Below are 11,177 nucleotides of genomic sequence, written 5' to 3'. Positions count from 1 at the left end.
ATTCACTCACCACTCATGTGATCCTTCTAACTCTCCACCATTGCCTCACTGGCCCTCTCTTTTTTTCTCCCATAAACCTCTTGACTGTGTGTATGTAACTGAACCCCAGTGGAAGTGCCATGGACCAGCTCCAAAAGCTTCTATCTTCCCTCCCTCTCTCCTCTGTCATCCTCTCATTTTCGTTTTCGGCTGTTCCCTCCCACATGATCTCCCAACTTCCACCAGAAGGCCTCCCTCCCCCACAACCATCTCCCGTTCTCCTTTTCCATTTCCTTCTTTGGTGAAAATGCTGACTCATCTCAGTGACTATATCAGGTTTGGTGGCCTCATCACTTGTTGATTAATTAAATACAGGAGCCACTTAAGTCGGTGAAGCTTTGAAATACTTCAACTTCACAGTGTTCGGTTTTCCCACAGGCCTTCCCTGGTAATGATTCACTCACCACTCATGTGATCCTTCTAACTCTCCACCATTGCCTCACTGGCCCTCTCTTTTTTTCTCCCATAAACCTCTTGACTGTGTGTATGTAACTGAACCCCAGTGGAAGTGCCATGGACCAGCTCCAAAAGCTTCTATCTTCCCTCCCTCTCTCCTCTGTCATCCTCTCATTTTCGTTTTCGGCTGTTCCCTCCCACATGATCTCCCAACTTCCACCAGAAGGCCTCCCTCCCCCACCACCATGTCCCGTTCTCCTTTTCCATTTCCTTCTTTGGTGAAAATGCTGAAAAAGAGAAGGGGAGGAAGACCTTCACCAGTGTTGAGAGGGAGCGGATTTGGCCACGTGTTTTTTTAAAGTTCTTATGCCTCATCAAGGCGAAGAAATAGCACTCTCAGCACGTTTGCACAAACACACCCATCTAGAGGCACAAGGTAACCCTGAATGAGATTGTAGAATGTAGACCGTAGTGGATACTAGTAGGCTCTTAGGTAACTGAATGTCCTTGGCCTAAACTGGGTAATTTTTGTACCAGAAATATAGTTTTTGGTGCTTTTGCATAATCTATTCTAGTCTCTAGAAAAAAAAAACATTACAATTGGTTTAATTTATAAAATATTTATCAAAAAACAATCAATAAACTTTTTTTTTTTAAGTTTTTTTTTTTACCACACCTCAAACTTACAAAGCTTGAATCACTTTAATTAAGAAATGCACATTAGCCAACTCTTCTGCATTAAAGCTCAAAGTGATTACACTTATATATATTTAGAAATATTCAGAAGGTGAAACTAGTAAAATTGGCATCAATAAAATAACAATAATGTCTCAATTTGACAAAGTTTGACAACATGCATACTATAATTGTTGACATACTAACACACATATTGTTTCATTTCATTCACTCTTAACACGAAGACTAAAGAAAAGAAGAAAAAAGGAGATTAAAGAAATTATGACTGTAGAGGTCATAACGAATTATCAAACAATTAAAAAACAGGAAGTGAACAGGAAATAATATGTAGTTTGTGTATATACAGTGTAATGCGTGCTGTATCTTGAAGTTTTTGTGCTTTTATATATAATTCAAGCTAGTAGTGCAAATGCAATTCTGTCTTCCACCTGTAGACAAAAAGCATTTCAAACTTCATTTTCCCACATATTTCTGGACTGCAGAAACATTTCAGCTGTAATTTTTTCTGACATTGCTATGCATTTTGGAAGACTCCCACTGAAATGAATGCATGCATGTGCAATGCATCAAATGTAGTTTGATGCTGAAGTTCGGCTAAGAAAGACAAAAGGTTTCAGTGAAGTTCTAGAAAAAAGTGCTCACTAACTACAGCAGTCACACATATTTGTGTGACATATATGGTGTGTGAATGCTTAGATGTTCAGCTTTGGGTGGCTGCTTCTCAAAGTGTAACTTTCATTGTTCCCAAGACTTAAAATCAGTCGTGCTTTCATTTACGTACACTTTGATTGGCACAGAGTGTTTGGAACAATTCTAAATGGGCGTTCAGTCACTTCAACAGAACACCAAACCTTTGACCTTTGAGTGTTTATGAGTTCTTTCACAGGCTGTAAACACAGACTACATCCACCCATTAATGACCATTACCAGCCTAATGACAGTTCTGGCTGGCCAGGAAAAATAAAGATGGGAATAACTAGTAGGCAGATCAGATATTTTTATCTGTGCATAGAGACCTACACATTTATAGAGTGTTGATTCTGGATTGTGCAATGGACAGACTGTAGTTGGAACTCAGCATTGCGTGGCTTTACCAACTCAACAGCAATCTCTGGTGCATCTTTTAAAGTCTCGTTTATCCAGTCATAAACCAGTAAGCCTATTTTTTTGAGTATTTTGGTGAAACTCAGACCGTTGTGTGTGGGGGCAGATTGCTGGTTTGCTGGGATCTCAAACAGCAGTATCAGCATAGGCATAGCTTGAAATGTGAAGTTCTCACGTGAGGGCACAGCAGTGTAAAATAGACGTGTGCATGTATATGTATGCATGTATATGGGAAGGTAAAGTGTGTGGATAGGGGTTGCATTCTATAAGTTGCCATTGCAGTTGCGACAGAGGATCTCATCTTGCTCAGGGAAGAAGCCAGCGCCCACCAGCGACACAGAGCATCGAGAGCAGGTGAAGCACGGCTGGTGCCATTGCCGGTCCTCGAACGAAATGTACTTTCCTCCACCAAAACCTAAAAGGAAATAAAAAAAACATGTAAGATGTCTGTGACATTTCCGATGAGTTCAAAACTAACACATCTGTAATCCCTGAACAAAACCTGTTGCGGCACCACTGTCAATTTTTAAACCAAAATGACATCCATGCATATTTTACCTGTAATAGGTTTTTTGCAGGCTTCACACTTCTTCGCGTACAGATTGCCAAAACATTTGAGGCAGTATGGGCTGTCATCACGGGAGGTGAAGTGCTGACCAGCTAGTTGGACTTTACAGCTTGTGCACACAAAGCACTCCTTATGCCATGGCTCTTCCCTATAGGTCACACCACCTTTAGCCAAGGCCTGAGGTGGAGAGAGTTCATCAGAGACACAAACAGTAACCTGTCCGCATGAGCTTCTGTATACTTGACCTAAATCAAGCTACCTGGAAAAAGGTATGACATTCAAATGTATTCATTTGCCATGGTTTGTTATCCATACAGTACAACCTCTTGTTGTGAGAGTACATTCATATAATATTCATGTAATTTACTTGTTTCCAACAATTGAGGTTTGATACGAGATTGTTAAATGATTGATAAATTAGCATATTAGAATTATTTCTGAAGGATCATGCGACACTGAAGAATGGAGTAATGGCTTCTAAAAATTCAGCAATGCCATCACAGGAATAAATGACATTTTATAATATATTAAAATAGCATAATATTACTGTTTTTACTGTATTTTTATCAAATAAATGCAGCCTTAGTGAGCACAAGGGTCTTCTTTAAAAAACAAAAGCACAAAAATCTTATTTAATTAACAAAACATTTATTTAATTCATTTTTTTTTTGTATTTCACAGAACTATAGAGCCAAGACTGCAAACAGATGGTGGTTTGTCAGTACAGGATGTGAAATTGACAGCCAGAGTTAACCAGTGACCAGCAAGACTTCTGATAAGCAACAGGAAGGAGAAATGAGGTCAGAATTCAGACTTTTTGTGGAGGGAATGTGTGTGTGGACTGATGAGGAACACATGGTTACGTATTTCAGGCAGAGAAGCTAGTAAAACCACCACTGACCTGTTTACATCGAGTACAGCGCGGTGCGAACTTGTTCTCATAGCAGGGTACGCAATAGTGGTCATCTTTATCTGGGATAAATGACTTGGAGCCTATTGGTTGTTGACAGCTGTTGCAAATGAAACAGTCCTCATGCCACGTGGAGCCGGCATACTCAAGCTTCCTGGTTCCTGTGTGAGAGGGAGAGAGTGAGAGAGAGAAAAAAAAAAGAAAGGAAGCCTTTAAATTAAACAGTTTCCTTGTTTTTGACAGCTGTTCAGACCACGTTACCACAAAATCTATAAGTTGGTGATGTAACTTTACATATATAATAACTAGGGCAGTGAACTGATTATATATTTGGATCGAGTTAAATATAAATATATATATATATATATATATATATTTGAATTACTTCTGGCCATTATCAAAGCTAGACTATGATCAATTCCACTCATAATTTTGGTGGAAAAGGGTTATGTCTTATTTTCTGATAAAAAAGTATTTTCACCTCTAGGACCACCATTGCATTATTCCATTGTGGGACCTGCTGATGAGCAGGTCACCAACAGTCACTTCACCTGGCTGTGTCACCCAGTGAAAGACTTCGTGGTTCTTAAGAGATCTCACAAGATTCACACGTTACCCAGATCAAAAGACTTGTGAAGATCCTCCTTAAAGAGGCCCCACTGCCAAAATCACTAAAGCTTTACACAGAGAGCAAAAGATAAAGGTCGTAATCCCCTGGATAACAAAAGACATTTTGAAGAAATATCAAGTTACAGTAAGGCCGTCTTGCTCAAGTTCAAAACTCACCCCAAAACATGTCACCACATTCATCAAAGCAAAGTATGAACCATGAAACAGAGCCCTCCATCCTTTCTCTTTCCCTTGTCATCTGCACATCACAAACAAAGGTCCTAACCACTAACAATGTGTTCCTCTTCCTATAAATGTAGCCCTCAGGTTACATGAACTGGGACTCAAAATTGTGGCAGAATATTTTTTTATCTCCTTTTTTTTTTTTTGGTATGGCAGCTTTTGGAGGTTGTAATACAGCTTGATTTGTTCACTAGATTTACCTCTGAAAATAACAGCTACAAATTTTAATTTTAATTTACATTTCCAGGACGAAATAAAAGAATTTGCAAGGCAGCAAAATAAATGTTAAAATTTAAATTTTTGTTTGAATGAAACAGCACATCAGAGCTGCTTTCCCGTTGTCAGGATACTCAGCAAACATCTTTGCAGTCCAAAGGTGACTTTAGATAGTTAAATATGCACACGAAAGAAAAGTCCAACAGGAGTTCAATATGCAAATAGATGTCAGGAAGAAGATCAATCACAATTCAGTATTCAAATAATATGACAACTTCACTGTTGGTTACATTGTCAGTGCTGAACATTCTAACAGTGCTTAATCTACAAAAACCAAGTAGACTAACACACCTAAGACTAAAATTGTTAACAAAATGGCATTACATTACCGTTCAAAAGTTTGGTGTCATTAACATTTTTGTAACGTTTTGGAAGAAGTCTCTTATGTTCACCAAACTGTGATGGTAAAGCTGAATTTACAGCAGCCATTACTCTGGTCCATTTAGAAATCATTCTAATATGCTGATTTGTGCTCAATGTTGAAAACAGTTGTGCTGCTTAATATTTTTGTGGAATACATTTCAGGATACTTTAATGAATAAAAAAATCCAAAAGAACATGATTTATTTGAAATAAAAATCACTTTTAATCCATTTAATGCATCCTTGCTGAAAATAATTTTTTTTACTGGCCCCAAACTTGTGAACAGTAGTGCAAGTGGTTCAAGCTGAATAAATTGCAGAAGTTTCATACTTAGGTTAAAAACAAACTCTAACCACAACTCTAACCGCATTTATGGAAAATCAATGCATTGCAGGAATTAGAAAAATACATAACTTTCAATACAGGGCTCACTTTGCAAGCCTTGTAAAAGAACATACGTAACCTCTTGGAATTGTTACCTGCATTTCAGATGGATGCAGCCTTGCTGATTTAGTTTACTGGCTTATCATCAGATGCTTGGACGGCAGCCATGCGCAATGATTTGGCTGAGAGACAGTAAGCCGCCAGGCAGACTGGCAATTATTTTGTCACATCTAACCTGGTCCTCACTGCTCAACACTCCCTCACATCTCTCTCTCTCTCTATTTTAGTCATGCTGTTGGTACTACAGATTTGCTTTGGCAGAACTTTCCCTCTTTCTCTGTTTGGCTCCTTCATGTTTGTGAATCTAACGTTACCTGCATACCTGTGGCCATGTCAAGCTGTCTGTTTCAGTAGTGTGAAGACTTGCAGTCTTACACAACAAAATTGAGAACAAACTGAAGAAGCAAACTGGTGCCAGAGTGCGAAGGGACTAGATCTGAGACCAGTCTGAACAAGATTTGTCGGGTAATGACTTGAGTTATGACTGATGAGGTGTGCTGATGTCATTCATACCAGGCATGACAGTTTTATCGCAGGCCACACATTTGGAGGAGAACTCATTGCAGTAACAGTCATTGCACAGAAGAGCATCGTCCTGGCTGGTGAAGGGCTTGTCTGCCAGCGAACGGTCACAGCGGAAACAGCGGAAGCAGTGCTCGTGGTAGTGACGGTCCTCGTAAAATAGCTCCTGAATCACATGGACACAACACAGAGATGTTATGAACATTTAAAGGGAGAGTTCATGCAAAAATCATGTTGTATGACCTTCTTTCGTCAATGGAACACAAAAGGAAAAATGTTGAAGAATGTACTTTTGTGTTCCACAGAATAAAAGTAAGTCATACGGGTTTGTAACGACATGTGGGTAACATGAGAGCAAATCATGACAAACTTTTCATTTTTAAAGTGAAATCTCTCTTTAACCAAGAGGCTTTCAATACAAACATGAACTAACAGCAGATGGTGGACCGGGGGCTCCATATTAGAATATTAAAAAATTGTGGTTATTGTTAAAGACAAGTTGACATACCAACATATTAGCTGTGTTTATGAGAAAAAAGTCAAAATAGGCCACAAATTAAACTTAGCTTTTCCTCGATCCCAAGTACATTTCTGATTAAGATCTCAAGTAATAGCAATTCAGCCTCTCAAACGCTAGCACATGTGCATCTAGTTATGAGTGTGTGTCTGTGGAGATCATGGCGCCTGGGTCAACTCCTCATGTAAAATATGTAAACACATAGTAATAAGACAGGGAGGGTGAAATTTATGACCTGTGCTGCAAATGGCCAAGACAAACAGTGACTTAATTTAGCATCTGCTGTCCCTCATTTTCAATAAGTCATCAGACTCTTTGTCTGTAAGCGCATGGACTTGCGATTTCCTGTGGGGAGTTTACTACAGTGGTAAATGAACTGCGCTGTTTGGTTTTTATTTCATTTTGAAGGGATTAGTTACCCTCAAAATGGGAAGGATTAAAGACTCAATTGTTAATATTTTGCCTTCGGTTTTTAACATTGTTGCCTGAATACTGAAGCTGAATGACATTTCTAATTGGACAATAAATGCCTCTCTCAAAAGATCTGCTAAATGGACAGTTTCAGCCTGAAACCACATTAAAATGCTTTTACAGTGTAATTGAGCCTCAAATTTTTCCAACCACCATGGATATGCTCCTGTAAAATCAACATTTTGCTGTAGAAAGTAAACCAGACACTATTTGCAAGGCTTTTCAGTTTGTTATAGCTTGTTAGGCAAATTCATTATGTTAACCAACAGAAAGAAAGATCTGAAAGTGACTTCTTTGTGAGCTGTGCAATGGACCTTTTTGTATGCAAATTTTCATCAAAATGTGATGGCACCTTAAAGCAACAGTCCATATTTATTTTCATTGTATTTAAAAGAGCAGCTTAAACATTCTGCAAACATATCTCCTTTTGTGTTCCACAGAAGAAATAAAGTAATACAGGTTTGGAATGACACAAGGGAGAGTAAATTAGGAGAATTATCCCTTTAATAAGCACAACTCACTCTTGAATCATGGCCAATCAGCTCTTTGCACTCATCACAGGTGTTGGCGAACAGGCTGTCGTAGCAAGGGATGCAGTAAGGGTTGTCCTCCGCCTGGATGTACTTCCTGCCGTATAAGGACTCCTTGCAGTTGTCACAGTCAAAACGCTCGCTCATGTTGCTCCTGATCCGAGTCGGTCCCTGTAACACACAAGGAACATTCAGACAGGTAAGCCTTCAAGTCATGGCTACATCGCACTGAGAGAAAGAGTCACACACTAACAAACACAAACAGGCAGATCTGTCATGAAGCACTGTGCAAAATGTCTATTAAGTTTTATAGCTCTGTGATGATAGCTGGGAAATGAGAGGGAGGAAGCTGGAATTTTAGCAAGTGCACAACTCTGTGCTGCATGTGACGTGGAAGCTGTAGCGGAGCTTCAACAGGAGCCCACTTTTAGACATTTCTAAGTCTGACCCCCACTTTTTGAGAGATGATCATTGTGTTTTAGGAGCTTTGCTTTGCTTGGCCACAGAGCAAAGACCAATGTTTCTCAATGTTTTTTTCACTCACACTGTGATGACTGTGTTTTTGAGACACTGTAGCAAGATAAAAGTACTTAAAGGGTTAGTTCACCCAAAAATTTAAATTAGCTTGTGTTTTACTCACCCCCGAGGCATCCTAGGTGTATATGACTTTCTTCTTTCAGACGAATCCAGTCGGAGTTATATTAAAAATTGTCCTGGCTATTCCAAGCTCTATCATTGCAGTCAGAGGGTGTTGCAGTTGAACAGTCCACAAGTCGTCAAATAAAGCTCGCGCATTCATAATAAAACATGCCGCAGACGGCTCCGGGGGATGAATAAAGGCTCCCTGTAGCGAATCCATGTGTTTTTGTAAGAAAAATAAAGAAAGGGGTCAAAGTACGCACATCCAAAAAAGTCTTGGCCAGGTGCAAGATCAAACAAAAGGTACATCAAATAATAGAAAAAAGATCTGCACACGGTTATTCTCCCTTTATTCAAAAAAGTTAAAAATAGCAACGTTTCGGTCAAAGACCTTCGTGTTTGCCTGACGAAGGTCTTTGACCGAAACGTTGCTATTTTTAACTTTTTTGAATAAAGGGAGAATAACAGTGTGCAGATCTTTTTGTAAGAAAAATATCCATATTTCAAATGTAATAAACACTCTTCTCTCACTTCCGCTGACTGTCATTCACTGAAGCAGTTCTGGCACGTATGCGCAGCGCGCGCGCCTCTGAGGTATGCTAGTCTCGCGAGTTTGTTTATAGGAGCAAATGAAGCAAAGTTTCCTTACTTTAGTAATGATAGAGCTTTAGCTAGCCAGGACGATTTTTAATATAACTCCGACTGGATTCGTCTGAAAGAAGAAAGTCATATACACCTAGGATGCTTCGAGGGTAAGTAAAACACAAGCTAATTTTCATTTTTGGGTGAACTAACCCTTTAAATAAAAAAATAAAAAAACAATATTTTTTCCTAAAATGTTGTCTGCATCTTGTTGTTTTTGCATGAAAGAAAACGACACCTTAATATATCTAGCCTTTTACGTAATCAGGCAAACATTACATCAAAATGTAATGTTCACAAACCAGAATTATAGCTGAATGATTATTGATAAATTTAATAAATTTAAAGTTATTCATGAGCCCAACTTTTCAAACCATTGCTTGCACATATGACCAAATAGGCTAAATAAATAAAAATTACAGGCATTTTCCTCTTTATTATAGGTTTATCAAATTTCTGGAGTTTGCATCTAACCCAGACGTTCTCACTTAGTCATCCACGTGCCGAAAAAAAGACAAACCCCTCACTGCCTGACAGATAAAAGGCCTGCAAGATCACAGAGGTAAGACTATATTCTTGACTGTTGGAGGTCTGTGAATTTGCATGCTTCACAAGCAAATATTTGTGAAGTAAACACTTCTACCTTGGATGTGCAGACCACCTAGGGAGATTGTTTAGAGAACCGCAAATGTGACGAGGACTCTTCATTTTTTTGAAAGAACAAGCACTGATCCCAAAACAACACAGATGGGTTTGTGTTTTTTATTTTGTAATGCCTGTCTTACATCAGATGCTCTAGGGGAGTACGGATCAGATTTGTTCACATTCGATACAATAACATACCCCACGTTCACAATGCGAGGTGTTAAAACCATTTACAGTAAACACAAAAACTGACAGTGCAATAAAAACACCAGCTTGACCTTAACATGAGCGTACGGCTCTGCAAGTGCCCGTCACGGAATAATATTGTTACAGCATTGCGGCAACGCTATCAGGTTGCCAAAACATTACCGAGATGTTGGAGGAAAGCCTTATGATAAGTGATAGGCCTCCCTGGCAGAGACAAGCTCAGTGTATCAGTTTCCACCCCGCTAATAATAATAATCAGCCACCGCTGAAATAATGAATCTATTTGCGCTCCCTGTCTTACACACGCCTACAGGGAGGGTGTAATCACAGGATGCAAGATGAAAGATATCAACCACCATGTTTCATCTTTCCTCTTTCTCCTGGCATGACAAAAGGCTCAAATAATCGTGGGTGTGAAAGGCTAAGATAAAAAAAGGGCAACACACCTCCCCAAGCTTCATAAATAATCAGCTGACACTCTTTTACTACGATGATACCACTTACCCTCAGCTGAGAGCTGCTTTAAAAGATTCTCTGCCTTGGATCTGCTCGTAAATTAGGGAGTGTTAATGTTAAAGGCTCCTGTGGCCTGAGGCTGCCCCTGGTTTACATCATTACAGACCTGCGTTTGAGGGAATATGAACCTTCTTTGTTCCCATCAAGGCTATCATGGTTCTGTGTTTCTTGCATCTCAATGAGATCATCACACACTTTTTTCGGCCTTTTTTAGTCAAATGTACATTAAAAATGCAAATTTGCTTTTAAAATATATTATGGCTTTGTAGAGATAAGGCAAGGTTGATTCAGGATGTAAAATGTCATGTGTGACTCTCCAAAAACTTATATAATATAAAAATATATTTAAATATTTTTTTTGAAAATAATGATTTATTTTAAGATGTGCACACTCACATATTCAAGGTGTAAGAAAACAATATTACTACTTGATGGTTACACCACTTAATATTTTTGATCGTCGTTAAACTAAAACTTTTCTTTAAAAATATGTTTTGAAAACCAAACTAAATCAAGCATTTCAAAGAAATTGGCATACATATTAAACTTGATTTTTCCTTTATTTATTCTGATAAGCCTTTAACATCATTATTCTGTACCATAGCATGCCCAGCAGTGTTATTTTAGTAATATTTATATACTGTTTATATAGGGCTGGACAATAATTCAATATCAATATGTATCGCGATATAATTTTTTTCAATAACGGTGATATGATTTTTAAACATTTCCGATATTTCGATATACATTACCAGTGTTTCCCATACATTGATTTATTTGTGCCGTTTGACTTCGTTGAATAAACATGAGCACTGCACGTTTCAAAATCAAAACACGTCG

General features: G+C 38.6%; 1 protein-coding gene across 1 annotated transcript in view; it reads right to left on the bottom strand.

Moving 5' to 3' along the window:
• Nucleotides 1-1,392: 1,392 nt before the first annotated feature.
• LOC107755242 (four and a half LIM domains protein 3-like) overlaps nucleotides 1,393-11,177 on the bottom strand; it is a 44,237-nt gene continuing 34,452 nt past the window's right edge. Inside the window, exons 2-6 of the mRNA XM_016571964.1 lie at nucleotides 7,680-7,859; nucleotides 6,162-6,336; nucleotides 3,705-3,874; nucleotides 2,794-2,980; nucleotides 1,393-2,650 (exon numbers count right to left, since the gene is read on the bottom strand). Coding sequence (XP_016427450.1) covers nucleotides 2,499-2,650; nucleotides 2,794-2,980; nucleotides 3,705-3,874; nucleotides 6,162-6,336; nucleotides 7,680-7,835 — 840 coding nt within the window. The 5' untranslated portion in view covers nucleotides 7,836-7,859 and the 3' untranslated portion in view covers nucleotides 1,393-2,498. The remainder of the gene's footprint in view (nucleotides 2,651-2,793; nucleotides 2,981-3,704; nucleotides 3,875-6,161; nucleotides 6,337-7,679; nucleotides 7,860-11,177) is intronic.

Source organism: Sinocyclocheilus rhinocerous, unplaced genomic scaffold (assembly GCF_001515625.1).
Source record: "Sinocyclocheilus rhinocerous isolate Xijiao unplaced genomic scaffold, SAMN03320098_v1.1 scaffold11, whole genome shotgun sequence".
NCBI classification, from domain to species: domain Eukaryota; kingdom Metazoa; phylum Chordata; class Actinopteri; order Cypriniformes; family Cyprinidae; genus Sinocyclocheilus; species Sinocyclocheilus rhinocerous.
This window is presented reverse-complemented; position numbering and strand designations above follow the sequence as displayed.